The sequence below is a fragment of the Hippocampus zosterae genome, chromosome 4, assembly GCF_025434085.1.
Source record: "Hippocampus zosterae strain Florida chromosome 4, ASM2543408v3, whole genome shotgun sequence".
Classification (NCBI taxonomy): domain Eukaryota; kingdom Metazoa; phylum Chordata; class Actinopteri; order Syngnathiformes; family Syngnathidae; genus Hippocampus; species Hippocampus zosterae.
The window spans coordinates 25636589-25663565 of NC_067454.1; the positions used below are offsets into that span (position 1 = coordinate 25636589).

Genomic DNA, 26977 nt, shown 5'->3' on the forward strand with positions numbered 1-26977 from the left:
CAAATTCGATTTTCAATTTTACATGAACATTTTTCACTTGGTGCAGTTATTCACACATAATCTCTCACACAATATTACTGTCCATCAATAATGGTGAAAAAAATAGTTTGTCACACAACAGCTGCTTTAACAGCTTTTTTTATGAAATCAAAATAGAGCAATATAACATTATAAAGTGCACATCTAAGGTACACTAGTACTCAGCCTATAGTGGATTTAAACCATGGTTGCATACTTCATTTTTCTCAAGTTTGCTTTCAACACAGCAGTCTGTTTCTGTATGTTTGTTGAAGAATAACGAGACACCGGACACCAGTGTTCATTATGTGCCGCTGTATTCGAAACTGCCGGCCGTACAAACAAGCATACGCACTTCCCCCGTGCTGCAGGGGCAAACCATTCTGAAAGGGGGGGGGGGGTGTTCTCTCTACGGTTTTGTGTAGACCTCATTTCGAATGACTACACTTCGTTCGATGACAACACTGGAGACATTTTACTTTCGCTAGGTCGCTACCACTGTCGCGCACTGTCACTGTCAGACGAACACAGAGAAGCTCCACCCGCTCTATTTATATTGTTTGTTTGTTTATTGAACATAAAACATATACAGTAATAATTTGACAGAAAATAAGGTAGATAAAAAAGTAAAAAGAAAGAAATCAGTCTTCATTCAACACAGTTATTATGTTCAAGGGAGTAGGATGAAGTAAAAAACTTATCTGGTCCTACCCCGTTATGTGTTTATATCTACTAAATCATTTTTATATCAATCAGAAAAGAAAAAGTAAGAAGAAGTCTCCATTAAGGCTCATACATTACCCTTAACTGTGATATTTTCACAACTTTTGGTTTGTATCGGGATTATATACATCCTCACCCTGGCACTCTTGTGTCAATTTTCTCTTGTATTCATAATGGATATTTCAATACCTTTCTCTATTTATCAACTTAGTTCTGATTTATCATTATATTTAATGTTTAGAATTTATCATTTTAACTCTGATTGATGTAGGTTGTTTGTACTATTTTTTTGAATTTGTTTTTGAAATCAGCAAGCGATTTACTCATTTTCAGGTCCGTTTCAAGATTATTCCACATATTAACACCTTTGCTAGATACACTTCTTTGCTTGATGTTTGTTCTTATTTTGAGTTTTTTGAATAAGTTGGTACCTCTTAATTCATAGTTGCTTTCTCGAATTTCAAAAAACTTCTGAATGTTTTGGCAGAGCAGGTTATTGTGTGCTTTGTACATTAATTGGGCGATTTTAAAGTCAACCAGGTCATATTTTATCATATTTAATTTGATAAATAGTGGATTTGTGGGTTCCGTCTATTTTGATCTATTAATAATTCAAATTGCTTTTTTGTAGTTTGAGAATAGGGAGTGTGTTTGTTTTGCAGCCATTTCCCCATATTTCCACACAGTAGTATATGGACACGGAACGCTGTAACCTTCCACACAAAATAGTTCCAAACAAGTAACAGTCGCGTCAGTGGCATACATCATATACCTGTATGATACACAGAGAGAGAAGAACAGGTAACTTTGGTCTTGTCAGTGGAGCAATATGGCAACTTTTAAAAGTAAACTTTCCATTCATAAACTCTTTAAGTATCCGTTTTCGGTGTCTCGCGCTGCCATGGCTGGCAAAACAGACATGGGCGTGGACTTCTGCAGCACGCGTGTTGTTTTCTTTCTGGTGTATTTATAAAGCAACGTAACATCCGCTTGTGACGTGTGCCGCGTTAATCTCGCGAGAAAAAAATGTAATCCCGTTAAAATTCATTTAAATTAATGCCAATGCCAATAAAAACGCGCTAAACTGACAGCTCTAATATATATATGTGACGGGGGTCACCACTATGATGGTCTCAAGCTCCACGTCGCTGCCGCCTCAAGAATACCAGACACTAGGATGTGGCTTTTCTTTTCTTTTTATTGTCTGCAACACAGTATGCCAAGATAGGTGAAGTCACGGGGCTTTTCAGTCGAGTAAATAACCTGTGACTTCCCTGGTAGCTCTACCTGAACTAAACATCATCCATAAGAAACTAAAAGCATAACAAACGAAATATACAACATAGGTGATCGTATATTAACTATTTACAAAGAAAAGGACAAAAAAACATATTCACTGGTATCTACATGACGCCACTGAACGCATCACACGCAGCAGAACGGCTGCACAATGCACAGTAATGGCGGCCGCGACGAACCGCGCGGGTACACGCCAGCCACATTAATAGTCAAATGAAAAACAACACGAAAAACTATGTAGAGTACAATGAAAAGGAAAGAAGCATTACCTGCAACACAGTATGCCAAGATAGGTGAAGTCACGGGGCTTTTCAGTCGAGTAAATAACTGCGCAACAAAGAAAACCCACCTGTTAACTCAATGGATAAAAACTTTCATTCGATAAAACTTAAATTAAATGACGACACAAAAAGCAATGTGGACTCGGAACAAATCCGGGAACTAATTAAATATACCGCGCCGTAGAAAAAGGGAAAACAAAGTGAAATATTGTAATTAAACTAGAATGAATCCGGACCGTCAATGAAACCCGACTTACCCTGTGACTTCCCTGGTAGCTCTACCTGAACTACGGCGGGAGGCAGGTGCCATACCGTGCGCTGTTGCGTCACTTCATAATTTAATAACCGCAATATATCACTCCGTTACATATATATATATATATGCCAGCATCTTACACCCTGCAGTTATGTGTTGGATCGTCTCAGGTGCCTCTTTGCACAACCTACACCTTGGGTCTTGTCTGGTGTGGTATATCTGGGACTCAATGGCTCTGGTGCTCAGGCCCTGCTCCTGAGCAGCCAGGATGAGTGCCTCTGTGCTATTCCTCAGGCCAGCCCTCTCTAGCCACTGATAGGACTTCTTGAGATCAGCCACTTCAGTTATGGTCCGGTGGTACATCCCGTGTAGGGGCTTGTCCTCCCATGTTGGTGCCTCTTCCAGCTCCTCATCCTCTGTTCCCCATTGTCTGAGACATTCTCTGAGTATGTCATCCATTGGAGCCTTCTCCTTGATGTAATCATGAAGCTTGGATGTTTCATCCTGGACAGTGGCTCTCACACTTACTAGTCCTCGGCCTCCTTCCTTTCGGCTTGCGTACAGTCTCAGGGTGCTTTATTTGGGATGGAACCCTCCATGCATGGTTAGGAGCTTTCGGGTTTTAATTTCCATGGTCTGAATCTCTTCCTTTGGCCACCTTATTATTCCTGCAGGGTATCTGATCACTGGCAGGACATAGCTGTTTATTGCCCGGGTCTTATTCTTGCCATTGAGCTGGCTTCTTAGGACTTGCCTCACTCGCTGGAGGTATTTGGCCGTAGCCGCTTTCCTTGTTGCCAGTTCGAGGTTGCCATTGGCTTGTGGTATACCGAGGTACTTGTAGCTGTCCTCAATGTCTGCTATTGTTCCTTCAGGGAGTGAGACCCCTTCAGTGCGGACTACCTTTCCTCTCTTAGTCACCATCCGACTACATTTCTCAAACCCGAATGACATCCCGATGTCGCTGCTGTAGATCCTGGTCGTGTGGATCAGGGAGTCTATGTCCCTTTCGCTCTTAGCGTACAGCTTTATGTCATCCATGTAGAGGAGGTGACTGATCGTAACTCCATTTCTGAGGCGGTATCCATAGCCTGTCTTGGTGATTACTTGGCTGAGGGGGTTCAGTCCTATGCAGAACAGCAGTGGGGACAGTGCATCACCTTGGTATATGCCACATTTGATGGACACTTGGGTAAGTGGCTTGCCATTCATTGGCTTCAAGTGTGGTTTTCCATATCCTCATCGAGTTCGCAACGAAGGCTCTTAGGGTCCTGTTCACCTTATACAACTCCAAGCATTCAGTGATCCATGTATGTGGCATCGAGTCATAGGCTTTCTTGTAATCAATCCAAGCTGTGCACAGGTTGGTACGTCGGGACCTGCAGTCTTGTGCGACTGTTCTGTCAACCAGGAGCTGATGTTTGGCTCCCCTGGTATCTCTACCAATGCCCGTCTGTGCTTCGCTCATGTATTGATCCATGTGTCCACTTATCTTAGCCGCAATGATGCCTGACATGAGCTTCCATGTTGTGGAGAGACAGGTTATTGGCCGATAGTTGGATGGGACTGCACCCTTTGAGGGATCCTTCATGATCAGGATCGTTCGCCCTTCGGTTAGCCATCCTGGGTGAGTCCCATCCCTCAGCAGCTGGTTCATTTGTGCTGCTACGCGCTCATGGAGTGCTGTGAGTTTCTTTAGCCAGTAGGTGTGGACCATGTCCGGGCCTGGTGCTGTCCAGTTCTTCATATCTGAGACTCTTTCCTGTATGTCTGCCACTGTTATGGTAACTGGGTTCTGTTCAGGGAGGTTGCTGTGCTCCTCTCTCAAGGTCACCAGCCATTGTGCACTGCTGTTATGTGCAACCTCCTTCTCCCATACACCTTTCCAGTACCTTTCAGTTTCCAGTGTTGGTGGGTCAGCTCTGTTGTTAGGACCCTGCCACTGTTCACATGCCACTCTGCATTGCGAGGCTGATGCGCTAACCAGTTGAACATTGGACCTCTTTTAATATGCATGTATGTTATGTATACTTACATGCGCACACACACACACACACACATAAACGAACATTCATGTTACTTTTCAAAGCATGACAAGTATGTAAATTTTGCCCTAAGTGTGTGGTGTCTTCTTCAAAGTGTGAGTGGTTTATTTCATCTTTATTAGACAGGGGTCTAATTTTTTAAGACAGTTAAATATGCATCTTAAAAATACTGATAATAATGAGTTTAAGGTTAAAAAACAAAAAACATCCTATCTACTAGTCACTGTGTACTGTAATATAAAGACATGTAAACAATGCTCCCTCTAGTGGTCATATTGGGGATCATTTCTAAATCGCTGTCATCATTTTAACCAACAACTGTATAATATACTGGTATAAATTATTTGTAGCAGTTATACAATGTACAGTATATTAGCACACAATGCTAACGCTTATGCTTACCTATAAATTGACCTGAAGATTGAGTTATCAGAGGTGTATTTGGTGGTGAGGAAGCGAAAGCAGACGGCGAGGCAACATGGAAGACCACAAATGATCCTTTATTGAAGATGAAAACCTTGAAGACCTGCTGTAAACTTACCAGTAACATAAAGAGGTGAAATAATCATTGTTTCACGACAACCCTGCTGTTCAACCTCGAGGTGGAACAAACACACAAATCACAAAGCAGAGCAGCATTGGACCTTCCAAAATTCTCGCAGTCTGGCTCACCCGACTCAAATTAAAACAAGTTACAGGATTCAAGAAAACTCGGACTGAAGGAAACTCTCCCCCCAATCTCTATGCAGTGTTACAACAATGACAGCGTGATGTGAGCAAGCAGGATGTCCGAGGGAACGTCACACATGCAGCGTGTGCAACAATTTCAACATTCTAGCAAATTAATTTGCTTAGTATAAAATAAGCTAACCCTTGAAAACTAAAGCCATGGGTAGTGCGACGCAAATATCGATGTCTGATATCTAACAGTCGAACGGCAACGCAGAGCGACAAGAATCACCCTTCCGAAAAGAGGTAATGTACAACTATTGTGAAGAATCATATTCTTTTTTGTTGTTGTTTTTTTTCAAGCAAAACATGCCCGGGAAGTGACGGTGTTTGGGGTGTTATGGGAAGAAAGCAAACTGTGACCAGGACAGACTCAATATAAACTTGCACTTTTAAATCACCTAACTGCAGCATGATTTAAAAAAAAAATACAAATCAAACATCAACAGAAAAAAAAGAAACTAGTATGATCCTTACAATGGATTTGAATTTAAATATGAGTTGCTGCTACTGTGAGAAAGGCGAAAGCAAGTTATTTTCCCAGGTAACTTAAAGAAATGAAGGCTCTCAACCGGTGAACCGGGCCTGGTTCAAAAGTTCAAAAGTGCAGAACAAAACTTGTGAAATGCGAAACTTCGGGCTCTTGATGCAATTCTAATTGACATCCAGGTCCATGTGAGATGCGAAGGTGCACGCGGCTCGTGGTCCCCAAACCAATGTGTCTTTCTCCATTGCTCCATTCAGTAGACGCTCCATTCCAGCAGGTCCGAAATTACAAGTTGGTCCCGTTTAGAAAGAACCATCTCCCGCACACTCATCCTGAAACGGGTAGCTGAGCGCGGGTGGGAAGCCCTGACTCCGAGGCTGCTCATCCAGCAACAACAAATCCTCCACTTCCCTCCCTTTGTACCGTCGTCTGGCGATCTTTACTGTCACTTTTCTGCCTTGGAAGACTTTCAGTGCCTCTTTGGAAGCCATGGCTCGGGCGGCGGCCTCGTCTCGCCCGTAGCCTGTGCCCATGTAGACTGTCTGACAGCGAATTTCGCACACGTGGCCTTCCTTCTGCGTGCGAGCCGCTGGCAGGCCAACAATGTCCTTCAGCGGCACAAAGACGCACGTCAGGGTCTGCTTACATGACTCCACGCAGCTACATAGTATTTCGAAATGGTCGAGATTGGGGCCGAACCCTCCCGCCGATACCAACTTCCAGGCCACGGCCTTGTAGAGGCGGTTGAAGAAAGGCTGGTGCTCCGCAGGAGCCTGCTGGGCCGGCCCGTATTTCTGACTCATAGGTCGCGTGGATGTTTTTCCGCCCGGTCGTCCGTAGGTCTCATTAGGAGCGTATCGGGCTCGTTTAGCACAGCTGTCATCGGGCGCTCCTTCACAAGAAAAGAGAGAAGCAACATTTAATGAGACAACAGACTGTAGCGTCAAGTGTGGGCGCGTAAACACAGAAACACTGCATGACGGCAAAAGAAAAAAAAAAGCACAGTACACTCTGTTCCTTTTCACAAACAAGCTGCAAAGGATCTTTCCACCATCAGACTTTGTTTATTATTTTACAAATGATCTTTTTAAATCTGAATGTAAATTAAACTACCCAAAGTCAAAACACGTTTTTTCTTTATATAATGGGCCATCTGTTGTCTTCCTGAACTTAAGACGCTGGAAGACGCGGCCAAAGAGAAGGAAGCGAAGTACCGGCCGGTGGGGAAGACATTGACCAACATGCATGGCGGCAAGAGCTATAAAGTGTACGGATTCCCCATCGGAGCGAGAGGAAAGTGGCCCGCCAGCAACGATAAGATACTGCAGGACATCGGCATGACGGCAGCGCGGAGATCGTCCTTTGCGAGATTCTTGAGCAGGAGATGCATGCTCTACTCGATCGATATCGTGAATGGCATCGTCTCGGAGTCAAAATAAAATGAAAAGAGGGACCAAAAAAAAAAAAAAAAAAAAACCCAACAATTGGCCTCCCGGGGGCGGAGGTACCAGGGGTTGGAAGGAAACTAATGGTCCTACTGGGGAGGAGCGACCCCAGTACAGTGATGGTTGGCAAGGGTCACTGATCAGTAGGTACAGTCGGGGCGACGATGTACCTCGGATTCCCGAAAGATGGGCTGGTGCCCCGATGGGGGTGCTGAACAGGCAGGCGGATGCGCCAGTGTCGCTGACACAGTGGTAGCGGAGAGGGCGCAGCGGGGGGGACTGGCCCCGCTGAGACTGCCAGGACGGCTGCGGACAAGCACCGGTATAGCTGGGGAAGTAGCTAGAGGGGGGTAGAGAAGGGTGCGGACAAGGCCGGTAAGGGCGGGCATCCGGGTGGAGCGGCCATGCTTGTCTACCCTGCACAGGGTTGGAGGGCATGGACGTAAGAGGGAGCATATAACTCCTACTTTGGCATCCCTTCACTGGCTCCCCATTCATTTTAGAATTATTTTTAAGATCCTCCTCTTTGTTTTCAAATCTCTGACTAATCTCGCGCCACCTTACCTCTCTGAGCTCATACGCCCCTACACCCCTGCCCGGCGCCTCAGGTCTGTGGACCAGTCTTTGCTAGACGTACCAAGAACTAAACTGAGGCTCAGAGGGGATCAAGCCTTTTCTGTTGCTGGTCCGTCTCTCTGGAATGACCTCCCACTGAACATTCGGCAAGCCTCCTCGCTGCCCATCTTTAAAGCCCTCCTCAAAACTCACTTGTATTCTTTGGCGTTTGACTCAGCATGACTTAGATTTGTTATTGGTTTTACTGCTTGGTGCTTTCTACCGCCTTATTACTTATTACTTATTACTGATTCGTCTTACTGTTTATTGTATATGTTAAATCGCTCCATGTACAGCACTTTGTATGCAGCGATGGCTGTTTGAAAGTGCTCTATAAATACTGTTGACTTGACTTGACTTGACTTAAGTCCAATGCCATTAAATCATTCATTAAAAAGTAAATCTATTGCTGCTACACAATTAAAAAAAAGAATGTTAACAAGAAATTGACTTGCTGTATTATTTCTTTTTTTAATCTATTAATTTTTGTATTTCTTCCAAGTTCCACGAGAGTAACTTGAGTACTACTCATGGTACGAGCACCAGACTACATTCAAGAAGAGGAGAAAAATGTAAAGGGCGACCCATTTTTATGTACACATCTTTTTTTTTTACATTGATTGACACTTGAACATCTGAGTCACTACACGATCTAATTTAAATATGACATTCAGAATGCACAAGGATTCTCAAAGTATTCTGCATATTCTGTCATGAATTCCACAAGTGTTCAATATGTGCACCACCTGTGACACATCACACATTCAGCTAACAGTGACGCTTTGGGGAAAACTGTCTAATTTCAACAAGACAAGAAATATAGTGTGTAAAGTGTCCACAATTATTCAGCATTGGGGTGTTTGGAAAAAAAGCATGCAACAAGGAATGTTATTACGAGATGTGCAAATGTTCAGAACATATCTTCTTTAAATGTGGTTAATTTTTAAATATGGCTGTAAATAAATCAAGACCATTCAACATGTTGTTAGACTAGGAAATTATTTCCCTTTTTTTGGAATACCATGCAACTTGGAAGGTGATTAGCCAAATGTCTGTCAAATCCATTTTGGGACCCTAACATGAATTACACATGACTTAACGGGTGTGCTTCCATCCCAAAACATCCAGATTGGGAGTTTCTTTTTTTAAATTCCCCTTAAACAGCATTAATGAAAGTGATTTTACAAGCGGCGTGGTGGTGAACTGATTATCACTTCCACCTCACAGTGCAGAGGTGCCCGCTTCGATTTTGGCTCCGGCCTCCCCGTGTGTAGTTTCCAGGTTCTCCTCATGCCTGCGTAGGTTTTCTCCGGGTACTCCGGTTTCCTCCCGCATTCCAAAAACATGCATAGTAGGTCAATTGATCTCTCTAAAGTGTGATTGTGGGAGCGAATGGTTGTTGGTCCATGTGTGCTCTGCGGTTGGCTGCCAACCGGTTCACGGTGTCCCCCACCTGATACCCGAAGACAGCTGTGATAGGCTCCAGCACGCCTGCGATCGTCACGAGGATAAAATAGTTCAAACAATGGATAAAGTCTGAAAAAAAACATGCTTATTTTGAAATAAGGATCTTGGTAGGTAGGTGGGCATGCCCCACCCAATGGCACACCCATGGGGACAAGTCTGAGCACACATACCTCACACTCTAATTAACTTAAGACAGCATTCATAGAATAACTTTTCTGGTGTGTTATACTGTCAATTGAAACTTATATGACAATTAAGCATGCAAGTGAAACAAAACATGGGTTCATGTGTTTGCTGGCTTCCTTAAAATGATCAGAATGACAGATTTCTTTTCTGTATCTCAGTGATGTGCTTGTTTGTCTTCCACTAAGACTTCCAATTCCATGACTTCAAACTTCATCTCACGCTACTGTTGCACTTTCAAATGTTTGATGGTTAAAACCAGCTGAGCCCAAAAGTGCAAAAGCCTATTTTAGTGAATGTCCATCTCCACTGTCGAAATAATCAGTGTGGTGTTTGTATGACATATTATACACAAGATAAAATCATGCCACTTTCGAGCTCACACGACTTTCAACATCTGCAAAACGTTTTTCAATCAAGTTTGTCTTACCTAATGGGGTCCTGCACTTTTCCTTGCGTGTAGTTTTATGAACTGGACGATCTTGGACAACTATTCCTTCACCCATCTCTTTAATTTTGTCCATGACAGCCTCTGGATAGCTTCGAGAATGGGAAGGAAGATATTTAGCCTCCAGTTTGCAGTCCCGTTTGTCATTGGGCTCCACTGTTGTGTGTCCTACCTGCAGCCGAGGAAAACATGGTTCGCCCAAACCATGGAGAGAGACAGCAGCCTATCCAGACTGTTACTGGAGACTCCTGGTTTCACTGTAGGGTAAGCGTCCATGTTTTTAAGGATGAACTCTCTGCGAGCAAACCACTGTTTGTTGTTTTCACAGTAGCCTCTTAAAGTGTCGACCCACTGGGCCAACTCTCGGTTCTGGGTCAGGTACTCCGAAACGAGGTCCTCCTCTGTCGTCACCTTCGCCATGCCTGCGATTTAATAATACACATTGGACACTTTCGTAAATATGGGAACAGATTGCTTAAAACTGCTGTCTGGCCAACAGTATAGGGTCGTGTCATCAAATACGATGGTTTGGTTACTCGTTTACTTTTTTAAAGCTTAATTCGTTGATGTATCTGAGAGAACTTCTTCACTCATTTAAACTAAGAACGTTACACGATGAGGACGAAGTGAGTCCAACAAGCGGCGCTAATTAGCAAGATTAATACAAATCGCAAACTATGACGTCTAATAACGACCAGGTTTACATTTTGATCACATCTTGTTTTCAACTTGTTATATCGAATTACCAGGCTTCCACTTGTGTTGCGGGGTGTTGCTAGTAGCTACTGCATGACTGACTGATGACGTTGGTTGGGAAGTTCCGTTTACGGAAAAGAACTACAATTTCCAACCACAGTGCAACAAGCAGGCGGTGGATGCATATTTCACGTGTATTTTACCGATACAATAAAAGCACAAGGTGAAAATTTGACTTCTCAAAATCCGATTAGTTGCTAGTAGCTCGACAGTTTAACATAACTCAAACGTAAATGAAATACAGATTGAATCAAGCCAGTTGCGCAGACGTCCCATGATGCTTTGGGGCCTTACGTCACCAACCAGCGACAGCTCCAGCGGCGGTTTGTTTTGATGATTTCAGACAGTACTGCTGTGGATTTTCATTTATACTTCATAAAGCTAGAAGTAGAATGATTCACGAATTGTTGTTGGCATTGAGTGGATACCCGGGGACCATTTTCACCTGCAATAAACGGACGGGTTTACAGGTAAAGCGGAACGTCTTACTCATTGATTGGAAGGGCAGTGGCTGAAGGCACAGTGGAGTACGCACAGAAATTGCACCTAATCAGAGTTCAGCATGTCTATGAGTCTTGGACGCTTTTACATTCTAAGAGGTAGTGTTAGTACAGCAAACAGTATCAGAGCATTTTACAAATTCCTTCTTAAAGCAGTGGGACCCGTAGTTCAAACCAGCAGCTCTGTCTGAAACATAATAAACACAATAATGAAGCTATCTATGATCTTTTGGGTCATGAAACTTGTGTGTGCAGGTGTCCCAGGACCTGCCCTTCCTTCACCCAAGTGAGACCAGTGTACTCAACCGGCTCTGTAAAATGGGCTCAGATTACGTACGCTTTACAGAATTCATAGAGCAACATACTGGCCATGTGCATCAACAGGTAAGTTTCAGATGTCAAGTTGAATATATTTTTCCTGTATGCTTAATTTTCATCTTTCAAAAAAAATGTAGATTTGCTGCAATTTTTTGTGTGTATGGTTGCAAGAAAAATGTGTGAAGCCCTGGAAGTTTCCTGTATTTCTGCATTAATTAGTTGTAAAATATTAATTTTCATCCCGCGGGCGCTCAACATGAATACGAGTTAAAAAGGTATGCGGCGGCTGGCATTGTAAGGTCAATTAAACACATGGCTTGACTTTGGAAGAGGAGGCGGCAGCAAGTGTGGGCATTTTCCTATGACTGACAGTGTCCTCAGATGGGATTCCATTGGGCCTTTTGCTTGATGGCGCATTGGATCCTTGAGGTCTGAAAAGGAATTTCATTGGGCGGAGAATGAATTCTCGCCTTCCTTGGAGGGGCATTGAAAGCGATCAACTCACTTGCCTTTGGAATGCATGCAAATGTTACTTTGACAGGATGTGACATGGTTGTATGCAAATGAGCATTTCCCCCACCTTATTTTTATCTTCTTTTTTCATTTGTTATACGTTTTTGATTAATTGTTGCACCATTCCACAATCCGAGTCATTGAATGCTTTCTTTGTAGGAACATCACACAAATCAGGCCGGCCAGATGGGACTTCATGGGATTTACTTGCGTGCATTCTGCACAGGCTTGGACTCAATACTGCAGCCATACAGACAGGCTCTACTGGACCTTGAACAGGAGGTACCAAAAAAGGCATTAAAAATGAAACTAACTGAGAGGTGAGTCAAGAAGACAGCAGGTTAACGTCTGTGTGTGTATGCATGTGTCATTTTCAGTTCCTCTGTGATCCCCACCTGACAATATCCCATGTGAATTATAAGCTTGATCAGGTAGGCTTGTAAACATCGGTGAATAACGTGAAGAATCTTGTCTGAACAGCTGTTACATCTCTCCCCTTTCAAAAGTTTCAGTTGCTTTTTCCCTCGGTGATGGTGGTGGTTGAAACGATCAAATCGCAGAAGGTGAGGAGGACCGGCTGCATGACAAAAACAGATGCAATGCTGTCAAGACCAGTAGAGCATGTCGGTTGAAACTGAAATTCAGGCACAGTGAGTTTAATTGCAGGATCACATTTAATAACATCAAACTGCAGACTAAAGTCTGACATAATGATATTTGAAGAAATGAGTAAGAAGTAGGCCTGCAACTAACGATTCATCTGCTGGTTCATCGATGAGTTGGATGGACAAAACAAAAGCGGGTTTGAATTTCAAAAATAGGACGTTATTTGAAATTGACAGCGTAAATTCTCCCGAGTCCCTTGAACATAATATTATAGGAAAACCGGCCTCACTGCTCACAAGGACATCTATGCAGCTCAACTATCCCTCTACAAGGATTCCATCTCTCAAGCAAAATCACATTACTACTCCGGACTCATCTGCTCCAATGATGGAAATACTAAGACTCTCTTTCCCCTTTGGAACAGAATCACTCAACCTCCTGACTCCCTACCACCTCACTTTTACTCTCGTGACACCTGCAACGCACTTCTCCTCTTTTTCAATGAAAAAATCAACAGAATCCATCAGCATCTGGGCTCCTCTGTACCTTTCCCCTCATCTGACCCTCTCACCCCTTGCAAACTGTTCTCTTCTTTTGAACTCCCCCATCTCTCATTAATTTCAGACCTCATCATTAAATCCAAGACTTCCTCCTGTCAGCTCGATCCCCTCCCCACAGTTCTGGTCAAATCCTGCCTACCCTCTCTGCTTCCCTTCATCTCAGCCATTATCCATTCCTCTCTGTCGACTGGAATTGTTCCTGTGCTCTTCAAAACTGCAGTTGTCACCCCAATCCTGAAAAAAACCTGGTTCAGATCCCAATGACTTCAATAACCTACGCCCCATTTCCCATCTTCCCTTCATCTCGAAAATTCTGGAGAAAACTGTCGCCTCTCAGCTCCACTCCCACCTCACCGACAATAGTCTTTATGAACAAATCCAGTCCGTCTTCCGTCCCCGTCACAGTACTGAAACAGCCCTCATAAAATTCACAAACGATCTTCTCATGGCAGCAGACTCTGGCCTTATCTCCATCCTCATCCTCCTTGACCTGAGTGCAGCCTTCGACACAATCTCTCACCCCATCCTCCTCAATAGACTCTCTACCATAGGCATCACCGACACCCCTCTACATTGGTTCCACTCATATCCCACTGGCCGCTCTCAGTTCATTCAACTTGATTCTTTTACTTCACAATCCCTCCCCGTTTCTTCTGGTGTTCCCCAGGGTTCTGTCCTCGGTCCGCTCCTCTTCATTGTCTACCTCCTTCCACTCTGAAACATTTTCCGCAAATTTGGCTTACACTTTCACTGCTTTGCGGATGACACCCAGCCCTATCTCTCCAGCAAACCCGACGCTTCTCTCCCACCCTCGTCCCTCTCTCACTGTCTCTCAGAAATCAAATCTTGGTTCACCCACAATTTCCTCAAGCTAAACAGCAATAAAACTGAACTCCTACTCGTCGGTACCAAATCCACTCTAAACACAGCCGGCAGTTTCTCCCTCACAATTGATAATGCCACTATATCTCCTTCCCCAGAGGTGAAGAGTCTGGGTGTCATCCTTGACAGTTCACTATCCTTTCACTCCCACATCAATAACATTACCCGGTCCGCTCATTTCCACCTTCGCAATATAAACCGCCTGCGTCCCTCACTCACTCCGCACACCACCGCTCTCCTTGTTCACGGTCTCGTCACTTCCCGTATTGACTACTGCAACTCACTCCTCTTCGGTGTCCATCAAAAATTCCTCCATAAACTTCAACTTGTTCAGAATTCAGCAGCCCGGATCATCACGAGAACCCCCTCCTTCCATCATATCACCCCCATCCTCCAACAGCTCCACTGGCTTCCTGTCAAACTTAGAATCAACTTCAAAATACTTCTCTATACATTCAAAGCCATCCATAACCTTGCGCCCCCCTATCTGTCAGATCTTCTTCAAATCTCCATTCCCTCTCGCTCACTCAGGTCCTCATCCTCCCTCCACCTTTTTCTACCCTCTGCCCGTCTCAGTACAATGGGGTGCAGAGCCTTCAGTCGCTCTGCCCCCAAACTCTGGAACTCGCTTCCTCCCAACATTCGTAATATTGACTCTCTTTCCTTATTCAAAACCCAGATCAAAACCCACCTATTCAGACTTGCCTACCCGCCTTAAATCTTTCTTTCTTTATTTATTATTTTATCTGTGTTTTACTATTGGTCTTGGCTGTACAGTGTCCTTGAGTGTTGTGATAGGCGCTTACAAATGTGATGTATTATTATTATTATTATAATAACTGTGTTTAATGATGACGTGTATCTCTTTCCTTTTTACTATTTTATTTACTTTATTTTCTGTCAAATTATTACTGAATATGTTTTATGTTCACTAAACAAACCAAACTCAAACTCAACTCATAAAAAACACACCAACAAAAGTTCATTCTGATCCTGTCATTGGTGTGGATCGTAACATTAAAAAAAAATTTGATTATTGTACTTTATTCCAACGTCAATGCAGACATTAGCTAATGTCATATTTTGATTCAACACAGATTTGAGTCAGTGTCCCTCAGCGTGACACAGATTAAAAAAAAAAAATCAGCACAACAGGTTTTGGAGAGATTGACATTTTTTTGTTTTAAATTCGACCTGCTATAAACCTTCACTGTATACAAAGTATTATTTATTATTTCAAGTTCACCTGCATCTCTGATTTAAAAAATGTACTGTACTAAAAATGTGTTGACTAGTGTAATCAATTTGTTTTCAGGGAGGGTTAGAGAAATCAGAGAGTAATTACCTTGGAGGGGTTGAAATCAGAGAATGTGATACAAGGTTTCTTATTAAAAATAATAATCGATTCAAGTGATAGTCCATTAGTTGTCGATGAATTGTCGCAACTCTAATAAACATCACTGGGGTATCTGACAACCATCTGGTTAATGTCTTTTCCGCTTTAGATCCACGGCTGCCAGATCCTGGAAACGGTATACAAGCACAGTTGTGGGGGGCTTCCTCCAGTCCGCATGGCCTTAGAAAAGTAAGTCATACCGTTTGCACGATTGCGTAAGGCCATTATGTTTTCGTACACTATGCATAAATTAAGTTAGCAATAACTGGACTTTTGTTTTGTGTTTTGGTTTTCAAATAAACCCTCTCAATATGCCGTTGCAAAAAAAAAAAAAATTGAATGCATCCGAACACTTGGTATGTGGGCATTTTGCGCCAATCTTTAGGATCCTTGCCGTGTGCCACGGTGTGATGTACAAGCAGCTTGCCGCCTGGATGCTGCATGGATTGCTGCTCGACCAAAGCGAGGAGTTTTTCGTGAAACAGGGTCCAAGTGCAGGAGGGGCCGCTGCCTACCAGGAGGAGGATGAGGAGGACCTCGGCCTGGGAGGCTTCAGCGGCAAACAGCTGAGGGAACTTCAGGACCTGGTGAGAAGCACGGCTGATGCCCAACTCTGGATTTTTTCGAGAGATTTTCAACTCTGCGGTGTGTGGCTTGGCAGAGGTTGATCGAGGAGGAGAACATGCTGGCTCCGTCCCTCCAGCAGTTCTCCCTGCGAGCAGAGATGTTGCCCTCCTACATTCCGATACGAGTGGCAGAGAAGATCCTATTTGTTGGAGAATCTGTGCAGATGTTTGAAAACCATAACCACAGTCCCTCTCGGGCAGGTACCCTATTGCACAAAAGTGAACTTTATTGCCATTTGAGTTGGAGTGAATAAAACAAGATCGTTTTAGGCTCCATATTGAAGCACCAGGAGGACGCATTTGCGGCGGATTTGCACCGACTTAAGCAGCAGCCTCTTTTCAGCCTGGCTGATTTTGAAAACTTAATTGATCGCATCCGAAGCACAGTGGCCGAGGTAAACAATTTAGTACCGTCGTATACACCACTCACAAAATGTTAGGGCTTGTCGGCTTTGGGTGGAAATTTCAGAACTAACTCAAACATTTTTAGGAGTAGTCTGTCTTTCATTTAATAATAGTACATGAGCATTTTGGATGGACTTTTCAGCATCTTTGGACACTGATGGTGGAGGAGTCCGAGCTCCTTGAGCAGCTTAAGGTACGATCTATTCTCTCAATTCTTTTTATGTCCCAACTTGGGGTTGATGAAGACACCAGAATCAGTATCTTCTATATTGTTCAGGTCTGTTTAAAATGTACAAGGATTTCATTCCAAACTTACTTGGCTATGTGCAGTGATTTGGGTGTGCAAAGGGACAGAGATCTCTCCCACTACTCTCTTCTGATTTCAGATTATCAAGGACTTCTACTTGCTGGGTCGTGGTGAGCTCTATCAGGTTTTTATTGACCTCGCGCAGCACATGCTGAAGACCCCACCCACCGCCGTCACCGAGCACGGTAAATCACATCAAGCTTTATGGTTCTTTCGAGCCTTCCTTTCCTCTGGCAGTTGGAATGAGACTGACATCAAACAAAGCTTGCAGTTAATTTCCAGGAGGCTCAATTTGAAAATCCTGCCAGTGGATGAGGTGGTTTAACCCCTTGAGAGACAACGGTTACTACAGCGGACAGCTTATCATGTTATCAAGTTACGGAGTGCATGAAAGTAAAATGGAGCAACATGAAAAGGTGCTCTCGCTTCACTTTTCAGTCTGTCTGATGGCAACATGACCATTCATTTTTGGATGCAAGTCATGAATTGACTGCCCTGCAATCCTCAAACCTTGTCGGGCTTACGAATTGACCTTTTACCACCGCCATAGTTCACAATGACTTGATTCTATAAATAATGAATGGTGTTTTGAAAGGAGCATTACAACACCTCGTCTGCACGGAATACTGAGCTTGCAAAGTAACTCGATATGTCGAATGAATGTTTTGGCACAAGTGATGCATTTCAATGCCTGATGATTTGTTTTGTTGTTGTTTTCCTCAGATGTAAATGTGGCCTTCCAGCAAGCAGCTCATAAGGTGTTGCTGGATGATGACAATCTGCTGCCTTTGCTGCACCTCACTGTTGACTACCAGGGCAAAGACAGCAAAGGTCAGCTGTGGAGCCAGAACACCAATGTTGAAATCGACGCACATTTCCATCACTGAGATTTATTGAAAGTGAATCTAAAGACAGTTTATTTGACTTGATGTAGATATCACTGGATGCTTATTTAGATTGTTTTTCTTGTATAAATCAATGATTGAAATGTTGATCTGTCATTGTCATGATACTCAGTGGAGGAAATCAATGTACTGTAAGGTCTTTTTCTTGCGACAAATAGAAACAATGGAAGAAATTAAAATCACTTCTAGCACGACATAGCGAATTCAAGCTGAGAAGCAGAAATGGTCAACAAGTTGACTGTAATTTGTGTCTATGTGTCGATGCCACTACAAGGATGTAGAGTGAGAAAAGGTATAATAACAAAGCAGCAGCTATCTGAGGCTACAATCTGACATGCTTTTTTTTCCATTAAGGTAAGCCATTTTAAACTAAAACAGCTACTAAAACAGAACAACTTTTCTGTAGTTAGTAGCGTAACTTACATCCAACTAGATCTCGTTTGCCTCTGTCAGCACAGGGTGAGTTCAAAAATTCACTTCCATGCCCTAACATCACTCGGTGCGTGTGTTTGGAGAAGAATCTCCTCGTAATTTCCAAACCCAGCCTATGTTGTAATCAGCAGCTCCTGCAGCTCTTTTCTTTCCTTTTACTGCGCTCTGTCCGAATGGTCAGAGTGAAGCAGTGCACACTTGGAATACATTTCTTTACGTACACACGCAATGAGGGAATGAGGTTTTTGCGGGTTTGGTGCGAGCTCTACAGTTCTTGGTCTTTGTTTTTGTAAAAAGAAATGTCCCCACAAAACTTGAACTTATTCTCCGTACCAACTCGTACACTATGTTATTTTTCTTTCTTCATGATGGATTTTTTGACTGGTGTGACTTACACTCTACAGTCCCAAAAATGTGGCACGGCCATTCTGGTTAAATGTGACTGGCATGATCTAAAATACACAGAGGACAAAAAAAAAAAGATCAACGGTTAATCTAGTTCTGTTCTCTTGGGTTATTTTTTTTAATTAATTTGAATTTTGGTCAGAGATGATGGGCCCAAGAGATGGAACCACTCCTCCACAAGATGTCTCCCCTCGTGAGGTGCCTCCTACTGGCTGGGCTGCTCTCGGCCTCATCTACAAGGTTCAGTGGCCGCTGCACATCCTCTTCACTCCGGCGGTTCTGGAGAAGTCAGTCCTGATCTTGTTCTCTTTGCCATCTTAAAATTAGGTCGGCTTCCGTTTGGTGAGCTTTGCGTTCTCTTGTGTCTCTTCGGTTAGATACAACGTCGTGTTCAGGTACCTGCTGAGTGTGCGGCGGGTGCAGTCACAGCTCCAGCACTGCTGGGCTTTGCAGATGCAGAGGAAACATCTTCAGTCCAGTCAGACAGATGCTATCAAGTGGAGGCTACGTAACCACATGGCTTTCCTCATCGATAACTTGCAGTACTACTTGCAGGTAACAGCCAACTGAACCGCACGTGACTCTTCTGGATTTTCCCCTATGCTGGTTTCATCCTGCCAAACATTAAGCCTTTATATTTTTGGTTGGTTCCTGGTAGGTACATGTTGAGCCATGATGGCAAATACCTGTAAGGTTCCCGTTGTAATTTTTCAACAGATATTACAGAGTCTCCCAATATCAATGGGACACGCACAAGCTGTTTTGGTATACTGTATGTGTCCAGGTGGACGTGTTGGAGTCCCAGTTCTCACAGCTGCTTCACCAGATCAACTCCACCAGAGATTTTGAGAGTATCAGACTCGCCCATGACCATTTCCTCAGCAACCTGCTTGCCCAGTCCTTCATTCTCCTGAAACCAGTATGGAATCAAACTGCACTTTAAATGATAGTTACAGTAACTGATATTGTACATAAGACAAATCCAAGCCTCTAATGCACGTGTGTCAGACCCAAGGCCGGGGGGCCGGATCCGGCCTGCCACGTCATTTTATGTCCCCCCCCCGAAAACAAATTGTGTCAAATTTCATGATCCTTGCTAAAATCGGTCCCAAAATGTGATATTCTCATGTGTATTAAATGACGTTGAGATTTTGCACTAATTTTGTTACCCTGTTTCCACTCACTTGAACAATAATCGGCAAACTATTATAATTGACTCGACTGCTTTCAAAACTATCTATTAATTTGTTGTGTACAAGAAAAAATACGAGGAGAGGAGGAAACGTTCTTGTGGTTATAACGGCCCTCCGAGGGAACACGTACCTTCAAAGTGGTCGGCGACAACAATGAGTTTGACATCCCTGTTCTAATGCTGCTGTTCTCAGGTCTTCCACTGCCTGAATGAAATCCTGGAGCTCTGTCTAAATTTCTGCTCTTTGGTTAGTCAAAGTGTGACATCCCTAGATGAGAGGGGATCCGCTCAGTTGGACATTCTCGTCAAGGTGGGCTGGCTACTCTTTTCATTGTTCCTTCATGTTCAGGGGGGAAAGGGTTGCTTCATACTGTAGTCTGTGTTTACTTCAGGGCTTCAGGCGTCAGTCATCGCTCCTCTTCAAAATCTTGTCAAGCGTGCGGAATCATCAGATCAACTCAGATCTTGCTCAGCTCCTCCTGCGACTGGACTACAACAAGTACTACACCCAGGCTGGAGGCACGCTGGGCAGGTGAATCACACACTTTGGATCCATTGTCTTAGTTGAATTGTCAGTCTAACGAAATGATATCCAAAGCTGTGACTATATCCTTGGTCTGTTAGGCAGTACAAGTTTGCAAGGCTGGGAGCCAAACAAAAACATGTGCCCAATTAATGCTTGTCACAGATGTTTTGAAGAAGAAAAAAAAATCTGGAAAAAATGATTGTGGCAGCCTTATTGGAGCAGTAAGACATACTGTGTAGTTAATTAGATAGCTATCCAAAAAGATGGGTGTCTAATTTTCTTTCAATTTCAATAGTTACCTCCTTTTTGTAAGTCAAAGTTGTCACTTATTTGTCTAAATTGTATGCTATTTTCTTGCTTTCCTTTTAGTGTTTGAGAAGACCAGAGTGAATTGCTGTTTAGCCACCCGAAAACTCTCTCCCTTCAGTCTTTTGAGTGTGGTGTTTCTGATCTATTGAAACGTTGCATTTCAATTTCAAATGTCAAAATATCCCCTTCATGGGCTGACTTCTCAGTCAAGACTTATGACCGTGATTTGGATCTGCCCATCAACATGCCATCCACTTCTCGACAGCTTCTCCATTGGGGGCGGCTGTCAAGTCTCAACAATGTTATGAGCAGTTGAACAGATCCAGAATTCATGAGGAAAACTTTTCCTCAACGGTCGGTCACTCCTACACACTTTTGTATGAAGTGTAAATATATCGAAACCTTATTGCATGTAACAATTTTGTGTCAAAAACAAAAAGTGCTCCATTAAAGTGAAACAAGGCTGACATTTATTCCATAAAAACACACAATGAAGTTATGTACAGTAGAGGCATGCAGTAGAACAAATGCTGAAGAGTGAATTGGGTTGAAGGCAGTTTCCATGTATATTATGATGATGACGACGATGGCGACGTCAAGGAGGAGTAATTGTGGTGATATTGAGGCTTGGTCTGGAAACCAAGGCGCTCCCCACAGATGACACTCTGGATAAGCCACTCAGGCGACACCAGCGGGACTTGAAGTGATGCCACATTTTTCTCGAGAAGTGGAGGGCAGGAATGGTCTGACACTACCACATCATACTTGCCAGCAGGGACGTCTACAAGCGAGAGGGAGAAAGTAAATTTTGGTCACTTTGTCAAAGCAGAATATTCGAACAATGAATGCCTCTCTTACCGGAGCCATCCTTGTCGGAATGGAAATGTCGGACAGAAGAAGCGCCACCCATGGTGACGAGCTGGGCCCAAAGTTCCACTGGCTTCTCGAACACCAAGAAAAAATGCAGGTCCTTGAAGGGACTGCAGCGGGGATGCCTGGGGAAAACCATACTGCGCCTTAAGAACTGCTTATCAATTTCTTTGACTTGCAATGGTGTTTGGTATTCTTGGCAATGAAAAGAAAACAATTGGATGCCATGTTTTTTTAGACTGCACAGTACAAAAAACGGGGTGTATGACCATCAGATCCTATTTTCTGAACGATTTTTACAGGTGATGCAGATATCCAGGTACTGTACCATTATTCATGTGTATGTTGTCGAGTCAGTCAAATAGACCTTTTCCTGTGCACTGCGGTGTTCACGATCAGGGGGACTAGCAAGCGGTCAAACAAACCCCCACAAAAAAAAAATAACTCTGTAATTCCATTTCATCCAATGTCCTTTTTTCAACAGATGTAAAATGGACAATAATGTAATTTAAAAAAATATATATATATTTTAGAATATAAGTAAATCTTCACTGCTAATTGGACCAAATGAGGCCAATGACATGAGACAGGAGCTCATGTCATTGTCAAATGTCAAATGTCAAATATCGATGCTCAGTAACAAACAAAAAACTCGAGTTTGCAATTAAGTGCATCAAATCAATCTAAATCGTTACACTTTATAATATAGTGAGATGCACACCCCTACTACTGACTGAAGTATATTCATATTGTAAAATGACAACAACTCATTGCATCATACCCTCCAAGTGAGCTGTACCATTTCGAATCGGATCAGCATCACACTAAATGGAACCGATTTGAAAGGTTCTTTAAATGTAGCCGTACTGGAGTTGTATCACAACGCATGTGTCAAGGTACGTACCGAATGTTCTATGATTCGAGATATACAGCCCTAATACTCATTTAGAAAGGCTTAAAACCTTTTTGGGATTTTTTTTTACCATTCCACGATGGCATCATTTGGTCCCAAACCAGCAGGCAGCAGGTAGTTCCTGTAGTTGAGCAGTTTGTTGTCTTTGCAGCAGTCTCGCACCCAAAAATGTGAGACACATGGCACACCGCTGGCCAAGCACAACAAATACTTCCTGGTACGGCAGTGTTGGTCTACGATGAGAAGACTCTGGTAGGCTGCCTTGCACTGAGGGGAGAACCGAAGCAAGATGAGGATGAATTCATAACCGATGCATCAGTTTCGTATCATCGGAGCACTTGCCTGTTCTTCATTGAAGTCTGGCAGGACAAAGCCTCCACCTGCCAGGAGCTGCGACTCGGTGTATGCCTTGTTAAACGGGCCGGTCTGCACATAATCTAGTTGGAAAACGGAGATAACATATGTCAAGCCAGCCGCCGGGATGGTTCCGCCAGCAGAGGATAGTCGGCCTCACCCTCCTCCTCCTCCTCCTCTTCCTTCTCAATAGTGAGCTTATTGTTCAGTCGGTCCCTCTCAGATGAGGCCGTCAGCATGAAGGCGAAGCCCATGAAGAGAGACGTGTTCTGGGGCATTGGGCCGTGAGTCTCGGCCGGATCGCACGGCTGCGCGGCAAGATCTGTGCCGCTGCCGGATGTGTTGCACACGCCGACTCGCTGAGCTGCACGACAGCACAGTGCATTCACGCTATAGTAGCTTAAAAATTTTGAAAGATCTGCAAACACATTCAAGCGAATAAACGTTGAGCATGAAATTGTAGTGGTTCTACAATTACTGCGACAAGAAACACCAGTGATGAAACAAACATTCTGCTTTATTCCCAGCTTCCCTCCACCTGTGGACCACCACCAGCACAGCAGCACCAGTGGCACTTTGTTCATTACCAAATAAGCCTCAGGAGAACTTGGAACGGCACGGGAAGGAGGGACTTGAGTTGATACGACTGATTGTCTCAGTCGTTATGCTCAGCACAAAACACACACGTTACTACCACTTCCGACACGCACATAAAATCGTGACAATTACATGTAAAAGCAGCATCACAGCAATCATTTTTCAAAAATTTGAATTCAATTCAAAAAGTGCCCGGGAGTGCAAAGTTCATAACTGAAGCAGTCTCATGATATGCTTCAATATTTTAAAACGTACCAATTGGAACCTATTAAAAATGGAACTATTTCCATTAGCATAATTGTTAGTGCTAAAAAAAATGTATAAATATGGTTAATAGCTAATAAAATCACAAGTATTGCTGAAAAATCTATCATAAAAATTAGGACATGTCCTCCACTCATGGTTTTGGTGAGAGAGTCTCTGTACCGGCTCTGGCACCAGCAGCCCTGCGGCTTCTTTTGGCCGGAGAGGTCTCGTTATCCGAGGTCCGAAGCCTTCTCTTGCTGGATGGGCCTGGGTTACGCGGGCTGCTGGAGGAACTGTGGTTCGGAGTGTTTGTTCCCGCTGGGGCTCCTCTGCGGCGCCTTTTGCCTTCCACCAAATTATCTGCACAGTGGACAGGATTGTGTGATTAGAAAGAACACATACTGCTGAGGAAGCCGAACACATCCGTTGTGTGAAAGAGAAAACAAAAACGATCACCGAAAGATGTGCTTTTGCAAAAAATCTTTCAATTCCTTTTATTTCGACATTATAGCTTTACACTTTTTAGAAGGAACGATTCAACGCGTGTATGTGCTTCTCGTTCTTACCAAGGCTGATGTCAGAGGCCTTGGCCAGCGGCGTGGAGGGCTCATATGGACCAAGGCTGTGATGCTCCCTCAGTCGGTTCCCCTGGTCCAGGGAGAGGATGACTGATGTCCTGTTATACCATTGCTCTTGGCCCTCCCGCTCTACGTTGTAGAAGAGGTCATGGCCTTCTGTTCTATAACCCTTCACCACACCTACAAAGACAGAAGATGACGCTTGATGAAAATGCACTGGTACTGATTTGCCGATGCACAAAGGCTCTACTTGCAACGTACACAAATCACTTGTACCAACAAAACATTCTTACCTACAATAAAGGTGCAGTAACGACCTTGATTTGAGTTTTTCCAAAGTGACCTTGATGTGTGGAATTGGTATTTGGTTAACGGTGGCGGCGTCTGCGCCGTCCCAAGCCCATCTAGTCGGGCCTCGAAGCCGTGCTGTTACCGCGTCACCCACTTGGGAGCGAGCGCCGCCAAGTCAGTGGCTTTTAAAGTTCGGAGGGGTGAGGTTTTAAGAATGTGCACTCGCGCGGCGCAAGCTGGCGTCATTTCCATTGGGTTAGCTCTGTAGCAACAGGGCGTTTCATTTAAGGCATGACTAATCAATTTACAATCAATGCAACCGTTAACACTCAAGTTTGGTTATTCTTGTTTGGAATGGTTATGCCTGGAGACTGGCGGCGATTTTTCTCAGTGTTGTTGATATCCTGTCTGGCTTCTTTGCACGGTAAGTGAGCCTTTATTTCTACCCGCTTGTTTGCATACCCAACTCGTTAGCAACCAACCTCTGCCCAAATGTTACAATGAAAATGAATCGGCTCGGCTGGTGAGCAACGAGCTAATGTCAGTCAATTTCTCTGCCGTTTGATCCCTAGTCTCCTCCTTTCACCAGCTGGGCTTTGGATGTCATTCATATGCTGAGGTATCAGCGTGTCATGCTTGAAAATAAGCTCACGCCAGTTTCAATCTTGCTACTTTACCTACCTACACTGAAGAACTCATTTTCCACCAAAGCAGTAACCTCAGTCTCCAGTGGAATGGGATCACACAGCAGGATATCTTTTCCCGCCACTTCACACTCATAGCCATCATCAAATCGCAGGCGGAATCTCCCCTCCCCGGGATCTTTGACAATGCGGCCAGAGTAGAAGTAGCCGTTGGACGACCACTTGGCCACCACGCGCAGTCCCACAAAGCTACTTCCGGCCGAGCTTGCCTCCTCTGGGGACGACTGGAGGGAGTTGGAGTGGCAAGGGACTTCATCGTCCGTGGGCGTGACCGGGACGCGTGGTGGGAGTGTGTAAGGTTCGTCCTCCGAGGAGGACTGGGGCTGACCGGGAGCGCCGAGCGGCGGCAGTGAGCTAGCACTTCCTCCCCTGTAACATGCAGAATAGTCGCTCAAACCAAATTACATGCTGAAAACTGTCGATGGAAACAAACGGCGAACACAAAGAACGTTAGTGAGAAGAAAAGAGTAGTGCTAGATGACAGCAGGTCATGCAGATGCCCTCGTGTTACTTAAGTTGTGCTAACATGCATGGTGAGCCTCTGGGAGGACTCACCTGGACGAGGGTCGGCCACGTTTAGCCCGACCTCTTGGGGTGTGCGAAACTAAAGCCTCGGACTCGGGGGCACCTCTGTCCTTTGTGATCACTGACCCTGCCTTTTGACCCTTATTGCCCCCCTGTTTCTGCCCGCCTCCCCTTTTGGGACTGCAGACACACAGAGGAGACAAATGGAGACATTCAGGCTGCAACAGGTACCATTGTGAGGTTACTAAAATCGTGAGTAACCACAGATTGATGCCTGGGAGCAATCTGCAACTGATACAGGCGTGATCAGCGAATCACTGAGGGATTAGGGTGTTAGTCAAAAAAGGTGAAGGAGTGACACAGGAAAACAAAAGGGAGTCTTTTCACCGACACCATACAATGAAGGAGAAAACCCGAGAAGTGAACGCGCAGATTCCGAGATGAAGCAGTACCTGACGGATTTGGCACTTCGGCTGGGCGGCATGATGAACTCTGGCCTGGACAGACCCGTGGCAGTGCTGCTCGCTCCCCCTGAACTTTGCTGAAGGCTGGAAGCCTTGGACGACAAGGAGCTGATGTCACCAAGGTCACCTGAGGTTAGTGAACTGCTGATTGTGCGGCATGGGGAAATGTCATTCTCCAAGACCTGGCAGTCCACCACGGGGTCCTCGTTTTCCTAACAACAATGACAAGATACTTATTTTGGATTTTAAATGGGATGGCCTACATTTCAATTGGCTATATGTGTGAATGTGAGCATGAATGGTCATCTCTACTGGCCCCTTTCCAGCTGGCGCAATACTGTGGCCAGTGACATCAAGAAAAGAAAGCTCTTTACAATGCACAAACAGGTCCACCCAAAGTCCAGTCCCTTGGGGATGTACGCAAAGCAGAAAGAGGCGTCGCCTCATTGGCACTATCCAGGAGGTCACAACAGGCCTCCCAAAATACATCAAGATGATGGCCCCCAGTGACAAGCTGCAAAGCGAAAGCGTCAGACAACACAAGCCCAATAAGGAGAAAGAGCCAGATGCTCTGTCATGAAAAGACAAGCACCCGCATGCCATGTGACAGCGACAAATTGAAGAAGTGGCTGACATAGAGTCAACATTCCAGAGTCGAGCCGTGTCGAGTTCTCCTCCACGTCGAGAGGAGCCAAATGCGGTGGCTCGGGCATCTGATTAGTATGTCTGCCCGACACCGACCTGGTGAGGTGTTCGGGGCATGTCCCGCCAGTAGGAGGCCCCGGGGTCTCCCGGCCCTGG

At 44.3% G+C, this 26977-nt stretch overlaps 3 protein-coding genes across 8 annotated transcripts in view; 1 reads left to right on the forward strand and 2 right to left on the reverse strand.

Moving 5' to 3' along the window:
* Positions 1-5774: 5774 nt before the first annotated feature.
* cdkn2aip (CDKN2A interacting protein) lies at positions 5775-11009 on the reverse strand. 3 transcript variants are annotated; one of them, XM_052064013.1, is made up of 4 exons: positions 10541-11009; positions 10169-10418; positions 9979-10088; positions 5775-6730 (listed from the first exon to the last, which is right to left on the reverse strand). In XM_052064013.1, exons 2-4 carry the CDS (start codon positions 10414-10416, stop codon positions 6141-6143), a joined length of 948 nt encoding a protein of 315 aa, XP_051919973.1. In that variant the 5' UTR covers positions 10417-10418; positions 10541-11009; the 3' UTR covers positions 5775-6140. The 3 variants fall into 3 exon arrangements, with proteins under 3 accessions (XP_051919973.1, XP_051919974.1, XP_051919975.1); XM_052064014.1 differs by having other exon boundaries at positions 10743-11008; XM_052064015.1 differs by having other exon boundaries at positions 5775-6727; positions 10541-11006.
* A 21-nt stretch (positions 11010-11030) lies between these two features.
* On the forward strand, positions 11031-21101 carry tubgcp4 (tubulin, gamma complex associated protein 4). Its single transcript, XM_052063927.1, has 18 exons — positions 11031-11222; positions 11508-11636; positions 12243-12365; positions 12461-12514; positions 12590-12646; positions 15637-15716; positions 15913-16114; positions 16189-16354; positions 16424-16548; positions 16701-16751; positions 16945-17050; positions 17589-17696; positions 18750-18894; positions 18985-19162; positions 19392-19526; positions 19993-20109; positions 20192-20331; positions 20695-21101. The coding sequence occupies exons 1-18, from the start codon at positions 11145-11147 to the stop codon at positions 20699-20701; spliced, it is 2001 nt and encodes a 666-aa protein (XP_051919887.1). The 5' UTR covers positions 11031-11144; the 3' UTR covers positions 20702-21101.
* The window catches only part of tp53bp1 (tumor protein p53 binding protein, 1), a 28720-nt gene continuing 22824 nt past the window's right edge, over positions 21082-26977 (reverse strand). For 3 of the 4 annotated variants that reach the window (XM_052063837.1, XM_052063836.1, XM_052063838.1), the window contains 10 exons: positions 26165-26388; positions 25743-25892; positions 25165-25556; positions 24181-24372; positions 23795-23974; positions 22932-23135; positions 22760-22854; positions 22488-22684; positions 21493-21629; positions 21082-21415 (listed from right to left, as the gene is read on the reverse strand). In XM_052063837.1, the coding sequence (XP_051919797.1) occupies positions 21204-21415; positions 21493-21629; positions 22488-22684; positions 22760-22854; positions 22932-23135; positions 23795-23974; positions 24181-24372; positions 25165-25556; positions 25743-25892; positions 26165-26388 (1983 nt within the window). In that variant the 3' untranslated portion in view covers positions 21082-21203. The remainder of the gene's footprint in view (positions 21416-21492; positions 21630-22487; positions 22685-22759; positions 22855-22931; positions 23136-23794; positions 23975-24180; positions 24373-25164; positions 25557-25742; positions 25893-26164; positions 26389-26977) is intronic. The other variant, XM_052063840.1, reaches the window with a different exon arrangement.

Excerpts from the sequence above, each read along its gene's own strand:
- tubgcp4 (XM_052063927.1), top strand. The coding sequence starts at position 11,145 with ATGATTCACGAATTGTTGTTGGCATTGAGTGGATACCCGGGGACCATT. Across the intron at positions 11,637-12,242 it reads CTGGCCATGTGCATCAACAG|GAACATCACACAAATCAGGC; the intron begins GTAAGTTTCAGA and ends CTTTCTTTGTAG. Across the intron at positions 16,355-16,423 it reads CCACAGTCCCTCTCGGGCAG|GCTCCATATTGAAGCACCAG; the intron begins GTACCCTATTGC and ends AGATCGTTTTAG.
- cdkn2aip (XM_052064013.1), bottom strand. The coding sequence starts at position 10,416 with ATGGCGAAGGTGACGACAGAGGAGGACCTCGTTTCGGAGTACCTGACC. Across the intron at positions 10,089-10,168 it reads CATGTTTTCCTCGGCTGCAG|CTATCCAGAGGCTGTCATGG; the intron begins GTAGGACACACA and ends CCATTCTCGAAG. Across the intron at positions 6,731-9,978 it reads AAAGTGCAGGACCCCATTAG|GAGCGCCCGATGACAGCTGT; the intron begins GTAAGACAAACT and ends TTTCTTGTGAAG.